Source organism: Scomber japonicus, chromosome 5, assembly GCF_027409825.1.
Source record: "Scomber japonicus isolate fScoJap1 chromosome 5, fScoJap1.pri, whole genome shotgun sequence".
NCBI lineage: Eukaryota > Metazoa > Chordata > Actinopteri > Scombriformes > Scombridae > Scomber > Scomber japonicus.
In genome coordinates this window covers 4,463,706-4,480,392 of record NC_070582.1, presented here as the reverse complement: position 1 = coordinate 4,480,392, position 16,687 = coordinate 4,463,706, and the positions used below count along the sequence as shown (strand labels likewise).

General features: G+C 42.0%; 2 protein-coding genes across 2 annotated transcripts in view; one reads left to right on the top strand and one right to left on the bottom strand.

The window, feature by feature from the left end:
• Window positions 1–7,158, bottom strand: part of LOC128359029 (GRAM domain-containing protein 2A) — a 33,075-nt gene extending 25,917 nt beyond the window's left edge. The window contains exon 1 of the mRNA XM_053319442.1: window positions 7,061–7,158. Within this exon, the coding sequence (XP_053175417.1) occupies window positions 7,061–7,158 (98 nt within the window). The remainder of the gene's footprint in view (window positions 1–7,060) is intronic.
• LOC128358610 (40S ribosomal protein S17) overlaps window positions 1–16,687 on the top strand; it is a 554,334-nt gene that overhangs the window by 243,510 nt on the left and 294,137 nt on the right. The window lies entirely within an intron of this gene.

Sequence of the window (16,687 nt, the reverse complement as noted above, 5' to 3'; positions counted from 1 at the left end):
TCTCTCCCTCTCCTCTTTCTCTGTCCTCTCCTCTTTCTTTCCCTCTCCTCTTTCTCTCTCCTCTCTCTCTCTGTCCTCTCTCCCTCTCCTCTTTCTCTCTCCCTCTGCCCCCTCTCCTCTCCTCTCCTCTTTCTCTCTCTTTCTCTCTCAACTCCAACCGGTCAAGGCAGATGGTGTCCCACCTTGACTCCGGTTCTGCTTGACGTTTCTTCCTGTTAAAAGGGAGTTTTTCCTCGTTGCTGTCGCCAAGTATTTGCTCATATGGGGAATGTTTAGTCTCTTTAAATTAAATTTGAGAGAACAGTCTAGACCTGAGATGATTCTGTTGTACTTTGGAGCTATATAAATAAATATTGATTGATTGATTGATTGATTAGTTGCTATTCTTCCTGTCTGCAGTACACTGATTATATCATGATGTGGAGCCGGCACTGTGGTCTGTTTCATGGAGGCTTAAATAGCTGAGGATGTGTCTTAGCAGCCATTACACACACACACACACACACACACACACACACACACACACACACACACACACACACACACACACACACACACACACACACACACACACACACACCATCAGCCTCATTTCACAGAGGATGGTGGAATAAATGGAGTCATGACAGGAGGAGACAAATCAACATGCAAAAACAAAAGCAACCGACCAACACTAGACACATTCCTACGAGGATCAGCAGCAGTTCAACTACCAGCGATCAGTTATATCGATTATTACGTAATGGTATGTGTGTGATTACCATTAATAGAGCTAAAAAAAAATGAGATGACACATTCCCGTCAGATGCTGGTTTTAGTTTGGTACATTGGAGCGTGGAGAGTTCAGTGTGTGTGTGTGTGAAAGGAGTGATTGTCTACAAGGGAGCTACTGGGAGGCATTCACACACACACACACACACACACACACACACACACACACACACACACACACACACACACACACACACACACACACACACACACACACACACACACACACGAACGATAAAAGAACTAATTATGCAAACCGTTTCAGCCTGAATGGGGAAACTGGAGCAGAGAAAGAAGCTGTGTTTCACACTGATGCAGACAAATGTGAAAATGTTGCAGACTAGTTCAACACGGTTTATCCGACACTCAGCGTTTTTTTTTTTTTTTTTTCAGACCGGTTTGTGAAACGTGCAGCTGTCACCAGGTCGGCGTTGGCGTGGCTAAACAGACAAATCTGGCCTCTGGTCTCAGAAGGTTAAAGTTGTTAAAGTCGTTATTCAAACGTATTTGCATCCTGCTGCAGCTTTTCACTGTTAATGGTCACATGCATGTGAGTCAATGACGTGTTTTTGTGTCCATGTGGTTTAGTTTAAATTTAAAGGGTTAAAAAGTGAAAATAAACGTATGAATAACTTGCACACATTCTTTTTTTTGTGGACCCAGCATCAAATTTCTGCTTTTAATCCATTTAGAGAGAATATATTAGAGGATTATGGTAAAAATGTCTAAGTGGTGTAACCATAAAAACTTTGTACCAAATCATTCAACTTGCTTAACCCTCCTGTTGTCTTTGAGTCAAGGAAGGAAGGGAGGGAGGAAGGAAGGAAGGAAGGAGGGAAGGAAAGAAGGAGGGAGGGCAGAAGGACAAAAGGAAGGAAGAAAGGAAGGAAATGAGGGAGGAAGGAGGGAGAAAGAACAGATGAAGGAAGGAAGGAAGGAAGGAACGAACGAATGAACAGTCAAAACAGACGACAGGAAGGTTAAAAACAGTAAATAGTCAATAAAACACCATATCAACTAGTTTGGCATGATCTTACATTATAACTTTTATATTAAATAAAGCTAATGGAATACTATTGTTCTAAATATTACATTTAATCTGGGTAACCATGGAGAGCAGGAAACATTTACAGTCACTATTAGTATAAGTCCACTTAAATACACTGTAGGAGGGTAAAATATTTAATATTTATCGTTCTACTGTGGTTACACCATTTGACATTTTCAGGAGCATTCAGTCTTACTTTTGGTAAAAAATGGTGTTTCAATGTCATTTCAAATGATATAAAACCAACAAAAATACGAAATGTACATTTTAACAAACCTGATGCTGCTTTTAAAACTATATTTAAAGATATTTTTGAATTACTGTAGGAAGCTTTAAAGGATAACTTTGGGTTTTTATCAAGTCTGTCTTCATATAATAACGACATGTCCAATGTTCAGTATATACAGGACTGTGCAAAAGTTTTAAGCACTAAAATTAAAAGTGAGCATGCTTTTAGAAAGTAATGTCAGGGTAGTTTTTATCGATCAGTTTATAACTTGATACAAAGTGCAGCTAACAGATATTCAGATAACAGACATCCGGCCCAACACTTCCTCTTCTACAGTCATTGTTTACAGGATGATTAGCAACTTGAGCAACTCGATATTTCACCTAATCTGTGTTAAGAAAAGAGCGAATATGAACGCACATAACTGCATTTAAAAAATAATAAAAAGCTAAATCATTGTCAGATTATAGCCAACTGGTTCTGATATTGCATTTCAGCCAATGCAAACCGCCTCTTTTACTCTCTGCATGGACTGTTTATGTCCATGCAACCAAAGCCTGATCATATGTGATAAGTCAACACTACTTGGACTACAAATGGAAACTAGAAAGCTTATGATACCAAAATCTTGTTGTTGCAATGGTTGTTGCCCAATAGATTAATATGCAGATATCTGTTCATAGAGATTAAAGTTGAATAAACAGAAGAAACCTAAATGTTTCTGTACTGCAGGCCTTGTAATTTCCATTTGGAGTCCACTTGTAGTCCATTTGTGGTCCATTTAGAGCAGTGGTCTCCAACCCTGCTCCTGGAGAGCTACTGCCCTGCATTTTTTAGGTATCTCCCTACTACTATAAACGTGTTATCGAGCCCATTGACAAGTTTCAGCTGCATGATAACGAGTTAATTATTAGAATCAGGTGTGTTAGAGAGGGGAGATACCTAAAACATACAGGGCAGTAGCTCTCCAGGAGCAGGGTTCGAGACCACTGATTTAGAGTCTAAGTAGTACTAACCAGTCACATCTGAGCAGGCTTTGGTTGCATGCACATAAAGTTCAGTCCATGCAGAGAGCAAAAGAGGCGATATGCATTGGATGAAAGGCTATATCAAAACCAATCGACTACTATCTGACAACTATTTATCTGTTTTCATAGTCATACTTTTCTTTACACAGATTAGGTGAAATATCTAGTTGCTCAAGTTGCTAACCATCCATCTTGGCAGTGTTGACAGTCCTTCTTCTTCTTCTCCTTCTCCTTCTTCTTCTTCTTCTTCTTCTGTGGATTTGGGCGTCTCAGCTGCTTCTGTCTCTCCATGTTAATCCCAGACTGACTCCATGATATTAAGATGAGGACCATCTGCTGCAGGACTCCTTGTTCTTCTTGTTGATGAAGATAGTTTCTTTTTTCTAATGATACTCCACTGTGGAGAATAATCTAAACATCTAAAGTGCCTCAAACTTTTGCACAGTACTGTATGAAGAGGAAATGTGTCTTGGTTGTTCTAATAATTCCTACTCTCAATACTGACCCTGAATGCAACTACACACTAAGAGATGAGGGGAAGAAATCCAAAGCTTTTGCTCCAAAGTTCAGCGGAAAGATGCTTCAGCAGTCTCAGTCTTCGAGTTTGAACAAATCCAGTCCATTTATTCCAAAATTACAGTCTGCTTAGAGCCAAATTCACTCTTTTTGTTCCTTGAAAGACTGAAAGATTGCAAAGACTTAGAGAAGACAGTCAAGCAGCAGCTACATCATCTTGAGGGATGAAGCACCGACAGCTGCTCCAATTGACTCCCACTTAAAAAGCCCTCAACTTCTCTCCAGAAATATGAGTCATGATGGTTTCAATCTCTAAATTCAGACCCTCTAATAAGAGTGCAGGTGGTCATTTTGGAAGATTATTGCTCCGTTAACATGATCTGAAGACTTATAGTAGGTTTGATGTCTGCTGCTGTATTTGGATGTCTGTTAAAATCATAAACTGTATAAAAGAAATGGACGTAACATCCATGACGACACCCATTGGTTTGTGGACTGCTGCTCGGAAGCCAATAGTCTCAAATCTAGGCAGCGCCATCTTGAAAATTTCAGGTGCATGCTGGGAAAAATAAAAACACGGATTCTACTTATATGGGCATGAGGCGGAGCCATGGTCGGAGCGGGGAGGTTGCTATGGTTGCGAGGGCTGGATCTCGAGGACATTGGTCAATCAACCTGTCAATCAGGACGTAGCCACGCCCTAATGCATACCCTGCTTTATCATCACATATAAAATCAGGGAGGCCAAAATGTCCCAAATGAACATCATACTGCATTGAAGAAGGCTTTAAACTAGCGATTGAGACCATAAACACATTTTGAAAACGTTTACTGAGGTTAGAAATCAAGTGAGAAGTTGGTGAATTCTCCATTGACTTGTATAGAGACGGTCGCCCCCTGGTGGCCTTTTGATAGAATGCAGTTCTAAGTTACTTCCGCGTTGGCCTCATTTCAGAGGACCGGAACTCCCCGCCTGGTTAAAACTAATGTTACTTGACGTTACTTATGTTGGTGGTTGATGTCACATCTTCATATACAGACAATGAAAGCTAACATTAGGTTAGCATGAAAGGCTAATTTGAGGCTCTCTTTTTTATTGCTATTAAACTCATAAAAAAGTGTTTCTAATCAATTTAAAGGCCAAGTTGAGCTCTGTGCTTTGGGCTGCGTGTGGGTTCCTGTTTGTGGGTTTAACGAAACATTAGCGCCCTGTCAGCAGAAGTGAGTTAAGGATTTAAACTAGCAACACACACACACAAACACACACACACACACACACACACACACACACACACACACACACACAACCTCCTCCTTCCCATCAGCCCCTCCGTCCCTTTCTGAGCTCTGCTGCCTGGAAACGTGAGCTGACTACACGTGCTGCAGGCAAACATACACACTCACACACACATACACACACACTCTCACAAGCACACACACATGCACACACACACACACACACACACACACACACAGCTCTGATTCTGCAGCTTCTCCTGCAGCTTGTTTTGTACGTGACGGGAATAACAGAGCAGAGGGAGAGACACTGAGGCTTTCCCTCTCTGTGTATTGTCTCTCCTGCACGTCTCCTCAGCTTTCATCTGCTGCCAAACACCCCCAACACACACACACTCACACATTAACACACTAACACACACTAACACACACACACACACTTTGTCAGGACTAATGAGGGAGTTGGTTGATTATGAGGAGGTCGGTTCCTGCGTTGAATCATCCTACATGACGTTATTTCACACTTTGTATCACAAATGAGTCGACAGCAGCCTTTCATCACTGCTGTCTGTCCACAACATCTGTCTTCCTCCCGATTCCAGCTGTGCGTCTCGTCCGCACCTTGCAGCCGCTGGAGGTTTCCACCTGCAGCCCGATGGCGTCTGTTTCCTCCAGATCTAAACTGAACTAAACGCTGGCTGCTTCTCTTTCCGGAGACAATGTTGAGATCATGTGTGAGGAAAAAGATCTACTGACATCATTGTGTTTTGTTTCCATTTAGTTTAATTACTGTGAAGCCATTTTGACATAGTGGTCAAACTGTGTAACTACAACTCTGTAAGTTCGTCAGGTTATGCTTTCATTTCAATAAATGTTCAAATGATCCAATATTTCAGCAAAAATCAAAGATTAGAGAAAAAGTCCAAGAACTGAAAACACATTTGTGAATCAGAACTTTGTTTTTTCTTCTTTCCTCTCCCATTAATCATCTCACCAGCCCTCACATTTATCTGCTGACCCTTTGGAGGGGCCCCACCCCTAGGTTGGGAACCACTGGACTAAACTAGCTAACTGTATATAAAGTAGTATAAACTAGCTAACCGTATATAAAGTAGTGTAAACTAGCTAACTGTATATAAAGTAGTATAAACTAGCTAACTGTATATAAAGTAGTATAAACTAGCTAACTGTATATAAAGTAGTATAAACTAGCTAACTGTATATAAAGTAGTGTAAACTAGCTAACTGTATATAAAGTAGTATATAAAGTAGTATACACTAGCTAACCGTATATAAAGTAGTGTAAACTAGCTAACTGTATATAAAGTAGTATAAACTAGCTAACTGTATATAAAGTAGTGTAAACTAGCTAACTGTATATAAAGTAGTATAAACTAGCTAACCGTATATAAAGTAGTGTAAACTAGCTAACTGTATATAAAGTAGTATAAACTAGCTAACTGTATATAAAGTAGTATAAACTAGCTAACTGTATATAAAGTAGTATAAACTAGCTAACTGTATATAAAGTAGTGTAAACTAGCTAACTGTATATAAAGTTGTATAAACTAGCTAACTGTATATAAAGTAGTATAAACTAGCTAACTGTATATAAAGTAGTGTAAACTAGCTAACTGTATATAAAGTAGTGTAAACTAGCTAACTGTATATAAAGTAGTATAAACTAGCTAACTGTATATAAAGTAGTATAAACTAGCTCCACCTCCAGCAGCTACAACAGTAACATGCTGCTCTAACACTGATGCTTCACTATTAATAATCTAATGATGTCATATATAATAATATATCACTACTTTTACTGTAATACTGCATACTACATCACTATAATACTGCAGTACTGTTACTGTAATACTGCATACTACATCACTCATAATACTGCAGTACTTTTACTTGTAATGGAGTACTTTAACTTTGTTGTATTGGTACTTTTACTGCAGTAAAGGGTGTGAATACTTCTTTTACATGCAGCCTTTTATGTAAATCTGATGGAAATGTAACATGTTGGTCTCATGTCTGTAAAAGCCACAGCAGCACCTGAAACATTTCTAAACACTTCGACGTGTCATTTTGTCATTAATTAATTAATTAAGAAAATAATCAGATAATAAAATAAGTATTAGTTGCAGTCCTGTCATTTTCTCCCCAGAATCTGTCAGTTCGCCAGGTTTCATCTCTCTGTTTCCTGTTTATAAGTAATCTGCAGTTCCTCACCTGAACGGCAGGGGGCAGTGTGTGTCCTCCTCCCTGGGGGGCTCCACCTCATGGGTGGGCAGGACGCTGATGTCATCACTATGCTCCAAGTTCTCCATTATAATTATCTGCATGAGAGAAGAGGAAAGGAAGGAATAAAAACAACGTTAGATTAAAAAAAAACCCCAACAAGAATATTTCTCCTTTACATTACACAAGCAGATTTACTTTTCACCCTGATGATGTCATGATGATGTCACGATGACGCCTCAACGTGTGCAGGTAGCTGGGTTTTTTTTTTTTAATGAACCGTGATATTGCACTGACTATGTGGAGTAATGATCATGAGGAGAGAAAGAAAAAACCCATGAGAGGCAGGATGAAGGAGACAGCGTCAGATAACATGCTCTAAATATAGAGGTGTGACCAACATCCTGGGTGTCAAAAAAGAAGTGAGCACGTGGGCGGGGCGGGGAGAGGGTGGGAGGGTGGGGGGGGGGGGCAAGATGAGACAAGATGTAAAAGCAGAACTATTTGACACCGTGAGAGAGTCTTGTCTGGTGTGAATTAAAAAAGCTCCCAGTGAGAATAAATCAAGACCCAATTTACCCAAAGAGAGATGAAATGTGTTCATATTACGATTTAACAGGGTTGCCATGGTTACTTTGGATTGTTTACTACAGCTGATAGAAGCATTAGTGGTGGCACTGGACTGCCAACTCTTAAACGTGTGATTAGGACAAAAACTGGTAGCAGAAATACAACTCGAGATGAAACTAGAAGACTACTTGATACTACGACTGGTACTAGACACTTAAACTAGTATTAGATTTAATCCTGGAGCTAGTACTAGAGAGACAACTGGAGTTAGTAGTGAAGTTTAAACTAGACCACATGTGTCAAACTCAAGGCCCACGAGAATTTAAAAGGTCTGATTGTCTTAAAATAAATAAATCAAAAGCGTGCATTGACCATAAACTACATTTCCCACAATTCATGCCGATCATATTACCCGCAAAGTGACGGCATCCCGCCACTAGATTACAATGTATCCACCAGGCGGGGAGTTCTGGTCCTCTGAAATGAAGCCAACGCGGAAGTAACTTAGAGCTGCATTCTATCAAAAGGCCACCAGGGGGCGACCGTCTCTATACAAGTCAATGGAGAATTCACCAACTTCTCACTTGATTTCTAACCTCAGTAAACGTTTTCAAAATGTGTTTATGGTCTCAATCGCTAGTTTAAAGCCTTCTTCAATGCAGTATGATGTTCATTTGGGACATTTTGGCCTCCCTGATTTTATATGTGACGATAAAGCAGGGTATGCATTAGGGCGTGGCTACGTCCTGATTGACAGGTTGATTGACCAATGTCCTCGAGATCTAGCCCTCGCAACCATAGCAACCTCCCCGCTCCACCCATGGCCCCGCCTCATGCCCATATAAGTAGAATCTGTGTTTTTATTTTTCCCAGCATGCACCTGAAATTTTCAAGATGGCGCTGCCCAGATTCGAAACTATTGGCTTCCGAGCAGCAGTCCACAAACCAATGGGTGACGTCACAGATGTTACGTTCATTTCTTTTATACAGTCTATGGTATCCACATCAATGCGATTTCCAACAAGTGGAATTAAGAAATACAAATGATCGCAAAATGTCCAGGAAGAGAAAAGTTGATGCAGATGGAAAGCTGTTTCAAGAAAGATGGGAAAGCGATTACATGTTTGTGCTTCGAGGGAAAAAAAAAACAGAGTCCGCCCAGTCCGAGACCGAGACAAGACCAAGAACCTCAAAAAATGGTCTCGAGACCAAGACTGATCTAGAATACTACAACACTAGTTACATTTATACTGTCTTACCGTTACATGTGGTCCTTTGAGGGCAACCGTTATGCTGATGTGGCCCTCGGTGAAAATGAGTTTGCCCCCCCCTGAACTAGACTCAGCCTTAGGGTCGATACTAGGCAGCTTCTACATCGAATACTAAGACTGATACGAATACAAGAGGTAACAGATTTATTACTATGAGTGCTGGAGTTACTGCAGTTGGTCCTGGATTTAGTATCAGGGTAAAGATTACAGTGAGTTCCTATGATTAAAACTGAGGCTGGTGCTGGTACTTGTGTTTGGAGGGCGTAGACGACGGAGCGCTCCGATTGGTCGGCGGACTCGTTGAGCCTCAGAGACCTTTTGATCTGAAGCTCTGCATCGCCTCGAATCGAACACACACACACACACACACATACACACACACACACAGAGAGAGAGACACACACACACACACATACACACACAGAGAGAGACACACACAAGCACACACACACAGACACACACACACACACACACACACACACACACACGCTCAACGCGGCACATGGCAGGATAGAGGATATTCTCCGCTCAGTTGCCATGGCAACAGCTTGAGGCACGGCAACGTTGGGATGGAGCATCAGTTCTCCTTCCTCTTCGCTTGTGTGGTTGAAACTGAAACTGGAGCAGGAAAGGAAGGAGGGTTTTTTTTATTTTGTGTGTGTGTGTGTATATTTTGTGTCTTTAACCCTTTATCGGGCAAATAATTATATTTGGTAACTTCTGTAAATATCCCAAAATATCCTTCCTTCCTTCCTTCCTTCCTTCCTTCCTTCCTTCCTTCCTTCCTTTCCTTTCTCCCTGCCTTCTTTCTTCCCTTCCTCTTTTCTTTTCTCCCTCCCTCGTTCCTTATTTCCTCTGTCCTTCCTTCCTTCCTTCCTTCCATCTGTCCTTCCTCCCTCCCTCCCTCCTTCTCTCCATCCTTCCTTCCTTCCTTTCCTTACTTCCATCTGTTCTTCCTCCCTCCCTCCTTCTCTCTTTCTTTCCTCCCCCTTACCTTCCTTCCCTTCCTTTCCTTCCTCCTTCCTTCCCTTCCTTTCCTTCCTTCCTTTCCTTCCTTCCATCTGTCCTTCCTCCCTCCCTCCCTCCCTCCCTCCCTCCCTCCTTCTCCCCTCCCTTCCTTCTTTCCTTTCTCCATCCTTCCTTCCTTCCTTTCCTTACTTCCATCTGTTCTTCCTCCCTCCCTCCTTCTCTCTTTCTTTCCTCCCCCCTACCTTCCTTCCTTTCTTCTTTCCTCCCCCTTACCTTCCTCCCTTCCTTTCCTTCCTCCCTCCCTCCCTCCCTCCCTCCCTCCTTCTCCCCTCCCTTCCTTCTTTCCTTTCTCCATCCTTCCTTCCTTCCTTTCCTTACTTCCATCTGTTCTTCCTCCCTCCCTCCTTCTCTCTTTCTTTCCTCCCCCCTACCTTCCTTCCTTTCTTCTTTCCTCCCCCTTACCTTCCTCCCTTCCTTTCCTTCCTTCCTCCCTTCCATCCTCCCTTCCTTCCTCCCTTCCTTTCAATGAGTGTCCTATAAAAGGTTAAACAGTGAGTGAAGTCGTGGCTACACATCGAGGAGATTACTGTACAAAAACAGATTGAAGTAAAAAAAAAAAAAAAAAAAAAAAAAAAAGTGAATAAAGTGCTCGGCTTGTTTGTTTGGATTCACCTGATTCCTGCGGTGACTCCAGTTCACCTGATTGGTATAATAAATGGATAAAAGCCCCAAAAGGATGAACTGAACCGAATGTGAGTCATAAAAAAAGTAGAGAGAGAAAAGGAGAATGCGTCAGTCAGGGGTTTTTGCTCCCACGCTGCTGTTTGTGTATCAAAAAACTGCTTTGCATGCTGCGTGTGACCTCTGTGTTGCACATGTAAATTAAAAACAGGCCCGTCTGAGGTGTATCCTTATCAAGCCGCAGCAGCAATTTGAGACTGGCATATACTACCTTCCTCCCTCCCTCCTTTCCTTCCTTCCTTCCTTCCTTCCTCCCTCCTTTCCTTCCTTCTTTCTCCCTTCCTTCCTTCCTTCCTCCCTCCTTTCCTTCCTTCCTTCCTCCTTTCCTTCCTTCCTTCCTCCCTCCTTTCCTTCCTTCTCCCTCCCTCCCTCCTTTCCTTCCTCCCTCCTTTCCTTCCTTCCTCCCTCCTTTCCTTCCTTCTTCCTCCCTTCCTTCCACCCTCCCTCCCTCCTTTCCTTCCTTCTTCCTCCCTTTCTTCCTCCCTCCGTCCCTCCTTTCCTTCCTTCTTCCTCCCTTCCTTCCTTCCTCCCTCCTTTCCTTCCTTCTTCCTCCCTCCTTTCCTTCCTTCTTTCTCCCTTCCTTCCTCCCTCCCTTCTTTCTCCCTACCTCCCTCCCTCCCTCCTTTCCTTCCTTCTTCCTCCCTTCCTTCCTTCCTCCCTCCTTTCCTTCCTTCTTCCTCCCTCCGTCCCTCCTTTCCTTCCTTCTTCCTCCCTTCCTTCCTTCTTCCTCCCTTCCTCCCTCCTTTCCTTCCTTCTTCCTCCCTTCCTTCCACCCTCCCTCCCTCCTTTCCTTCCATCTTCCTCCCTTTCTTCCTCCCTCCGTCCCTCCTTTCCTTCCTTCTTCCTCCCTTCCTTCCTTCCCTTCCTTTCCTTCCTTCCTTCCTTCCTACCTTCCTTCCTTCCTACCTTCCTTCCTTCCTTCCCTCCTTTCCCTCTGTGTTGCACATGTAAATTAAAACCAGGCCCGTCTGAGGTGTATCCTTATCAAGCCGCAACAGCAATTTGAGACTGGCATATACTACCTTCCTCCCTCCCTCCTTTCCTTCCTTCCTTCCTCCCTCCTTTCCTTCCTTCTTTCTCCCTTCCTTCCTTCCTCCCTCCCTCCTTCCTTTCTTCCTTCTTACTCCCTACCTCCCTCCCTCCCTCCTTTCCTTCCTTCTTCCTCCCTTCCTTCCTTCCTCCCTCCTTTCATTCCTTCTTCCTCCCTTCCTTCCTTCCTCCCTCCTTTCCTTCCTTCTTCCTCCCTTCCTTCCACCCTCCCTCCCTCCTTTCCTTCCTTCTTCCTCCCTTTCTTCCTCCTTCCGTCCCTCCTTTCCTTCCTTCTTCCTCCCTTCCTTCTTTCCTTCCTTCCTCCTTTCCTCCTTCCTTCCTACCTTCCTTCCTTCCCTCCTTTCCTTCCATCTTCCTCCCTTACGCAACAAAAACACTTTAAAATACTCCATTACAGGTACAAGTCACCATTCACATTTGACTTAAGTGAACATAATCAAGCATGAGCATTAAAATCTACTTGAAGTAAGACACTTAAAGGAGGATATTCTGCATATTTCTATAACTCTATATTAATATTCTGGGGCTCTACTAGAATATCTTTGCATAATTCACAGTTTTAACCCTTTACATGTGACCCATTTTTACATTAGAGAGCTGTAAAAACAACGTTATCATAATATTGTTCATTTAAAGTCTGTGTAAAGTAAGAATAAATATGTGTTCTGAGTTTGACATACTACAGAAAAGTGTGTTGTTAACCACCCTGCCAAATTTGAATGATTAAAAAAATCACCAAATATATGAAATTAAGCTTCAAAGTTGTGTAAAAATCAGCCTCTTTCTCTGCTCCCAAACGCTGTGGGCGTGGCCGCCGAGTCCGCTGAAACCCCGCCCCCTACCAAGTGTCACCTGTCAATCAAAGTCACCACCTCTACCAGAAACATGGACGCTACGGCTGAGAGCTTTCTGCTGCTAGCTCGGCGGCTAACTCGGCGGCTAACTCGGCTAACTGACTAACTGTAGACTGTAGTAGTAGTAGTGTTAGATGTAGTAACAATAACTGGCCACTAGGCAGGTTAACTACTGAGGAGAGAGGATTCTCGGTCTTATCTTGTAGGGGAGGGACCAACGGTACCTTTTTTGCAGGCTCAGAAAATCAGGAAAAATGAGCGAGTGAGAAACAGTTTAAGTCTCTATCTCCACAATTCAGCACTGTATAGTTATCAGACTGTCACATGTTTCCTGTCACCATTTTCCAACATGTATAATATGTTTAGAAGTAAATCAATGAATTGACTTTACACAGACTTTAAGGTGGAGAAACTTCCTAGTGTTTGAGATGAGGGACCAATATAATGAAGGAATGTCTCTTTCTAATATAACAGCAACACATCTGTCCTCTTTAAGTTTTTATTCACCAGCTGAATGATAAACTGCAGCTTCAGCACAACCTTTGACAACAACTCCTCCATCTTTACTTTAAGCTCATCCATCCATCCATCCATCCATTCAATCGCTTCCTGCTGTAGGCGGCGTTTCTGCAATGTCAGACCTCTCACAACACAATGGCAGACCTCTTTCAGGGTCATTTCGCTCAAAGAAGGATAAAAAAAAACAAAAAAACATTCAGGACAACGAGGCAGACTATTACCTTTTAAGTAAATTTATTTAAGTGCAAGCACAACCCTTTGTGCACTTTGTGATACCGCAGGCTCATAATCAGTGGGTTCATACAAATGTCAGGGTTTGCATTATTACAGCGGGGGAGTGGAGCTCAAACCAAAATATATTTGGAAGCCAAATTTTAACGAGATGAACGTGAACGCAGCATCAGTGTCGAAAAATAACCAAACAAAAAAAACTCTCCTCCGAGCCAGCCCGAAGAATTTAAACATTTTATCACAATGAGATGCAAGTATGTCTGCAGGCGAGTGACTCCACCTGGAATCGGTGGAGACGGGCCGCAGTTGCCATGGTGACAGGCATGATCCTCACACACACACACACACACACTTATTTGCCTCATATCATGGCGGATGGTTGTGCAAATGGAGTGAAGACAGGAGGAGGAGGCAAATTAATATGAAGTTCATGCAAAAACAAAGAGAAGCAACTGGACACATTCCTACGAGGACGACACACACACACACGCACACACACACACACACACACACACACACACACACACACACACACACACACACACACACACACACTACTACTACACACACATATATAATCCTATCTCCCTCCCTCCAGCAGGTATAAAAACCCTCTCCCACATCCTTTCCTCCTCCCTGCTGGTTTCCATGGAGCCGTGTGTGTGCTGGTTTCCTCTCGGAGGAGTCTCGCCCCCGCTGATTAAATCAGGCGGCACCTCGGGGAGACACAGGCTGTTAGCTGTAATGGGACTGTTTAACACTGTAGATCTTCAGTTGTGGTTTTAGACTTCCTGCTGTCAGACATCAGGCTATTATAGCAGAAAAGCCAACCTTCATTTGAATTCAACCACCTCGCTTTGAATGTAACCGCTCTATTAATCAAAGCACGCAGATGATCATTTAGAGAAGTGGAGAGCCGGCCTTTCCTGTTGATCTACACTTCCTCTCCTCTCCTCTCCTCTCCTCTCGCCATCTGCACTCGTTTTCTCACTTCACGCTGTTTGGAAGGACACACAGGTTAAGTGATTGGCTGTTTATGTGTCAATGGAGGAGGAGATGATAGGCTGTTAATGAAGCGATGCAGGCAGTCATACGGACCAATTTGATCTCATGTGGGCCGGATCATTGAAAAGATGGAGGGAAGGAAGGAAGGAGGGAAGGAAGGAAGGAAGGAAGGAAGGAAGGAATGAAGGAAGGAAGGAAGGAAAGGAGGGAGGAAGGGAGGAAGTGAATGAGGAAGAAGGAAGCAAAGGAGGGAGGAAGGAAGGAAGGGAGGAAGAAGGAAGCAAAGGAGGGAGGAAGGAAGGAAGGGAGGAAGAAGGAAGGAAAGGAGGGAGGGAGGGAGGAAGGGAGGAAGAAGAAGGAAAGGAGGGAGGGAGGGTGGAAGGAAGGAAGGAAGGAGGAGGGAGGGAGGGTGGAAGGAAGGAAGGAAGAAGGAAGCAACTAATGTATCCTCCAGTATAGTTTAGCTCACTTAACACTAAACAATAAGAGAAAAACTACTTCCTGTCTCTTATTTTGAAAGTGTAACAGAAGTATTGATGATGTCATCTCCAAACAAGACTTGATTGAATTAATAATAAAAGAAGCTACGCAGTGTTTATATCTAACTTTATAACTCAGGCTTCACCGTGAAACACACACATGCTCTGCGGCTTCTTCCTCACACATTAAAACTTTCCAGAGAGTAAAACTTCTAAACTAAAACCAGCATTTATTCTCACATCCTCTGTCACTGTTCATATATCACAGCCAGAGTTATTACAGCTAACTCAAACTAGGACTAAAATGATTAAAAACTAGAAGGAAGGAAAGGAGAAGGAAGGAAAGGAGGGAGAAGAAAGGGAGGAAGAAGGAAGGAAATGAGGGAGGGAAGGAGGAGGAAGAAGGAAGGAAAGGAGAAGAAGGAAAGGAGGGAGGGAGGGTGGAAGGAAGGGACGAAGAAGGAAGCAAAGGAGGGAGGGAGGAAGGAAGGGAGGAAGAAGGAAGGAAAGGAGGGAGGGAGGGAGGAAGGGAGGAAGGAAAGGAGGGAGGGAGGAGAAAGGAAGGAAGGTAGGGAGGAAGAGGAAGGAAAGGAGGGAGGGAGGAAAGGAGGGAGGAAGAAGGAAGGAAAGGAGGGAGGGAGGGTGGAAGGTAGAAGGAAGAAGAAGGAAAGGAGGGAGGATGAAAGGAAGGGAGGAAGAAGGAAGGAAAGGAGGGAGGAGGAAGGAAGGTAGGAAGGAAGGAGAAGAAAGGAAAAGAGGGAGGGAGAAAGGAAGGAAGGTAGGGAGGAAGAAGGAAGGAAAGGAGGGAGGAAGGAAGGGAGGAAAGGAAGGAGGGAGGAAGGGAGGGAGGAAGAAGGAAGGAAAGGAGGAGGGAAGGAGGGAGGAAGAAGAAGGAAAGGAGAAGGAAGGAAAGGAGGGAGGAAGAAGGAAGGATATGAGGGAGGGAGGAAGGAACCAGACTAAAATGACTAAAAACAAACTAACCCAGCTTCCTCTTTTACTGTTTCCTGTTCAACCAACAACTAAACTAAAACTACTTCTTTCCTCGTTAAACCAACTAAAACTAAACTGAAATAATAAAATAACAACTAGAACCACGACATCACTGAGTTGTATTAAACAGGTCGATCAGGGTAAGAGGATTAAAGAACATTTGGATGGATTTATGTTTCCAGCTGACCGAAAAGCAACAAGAAGAAAAAGATGAAACTAGAATTCAGTCAGAAGATGCAACGGAAACACCATAATGTGTTTCTCTCTTTACTTTGATTCAAAACTATAAAATCATCACTTTCTCCTGAAGAAGATCTTAATTCATCTTTTTTAAAAATCACAAAAATACTTTCACCGATCAATTTTTTTCACCGATCAATTTTTAGTGTGTATTTATACTTTATATTATATATATGTTAACCTTCCTGTTGTCCTCAAGTCAAGGAAGGAAAGGAGGGAGGAAGGGAGGAAGGGAGGGAGAAGGAAGGAAAGGAGGGAGGGATTTTATTTATTTTTATTTTATTATTTTATTTATTTGTATTATTATTATTATTATTATTATTTTTATTACTTTATTATTTTTATTATTATTATTATTATTATTATTTTATTTATTTTTATTATTATTATTATTTTTATTTATTTTTATTATTATTATTATTATTTTTTATTTTATTTATTTTTATTATTACTATTATTATTATTATTATTTTTTTATTTTAATTTTTTTTATTATTATTGTTATTATTTTTATTTTTTATTATTTTATTCATTTTTATGATGATTATTATTATTTTTTATTGTTTATTATTTTTATTTGTTATTTTATTTATTTATTTTTTTATTATTATTAGTGGGGTGTGAGGGTTTCATTGTATGTTTTAATTTTTGGATTTTAATTATTATTTCTCAAATTGCAATGTTTTTATGGTTTTT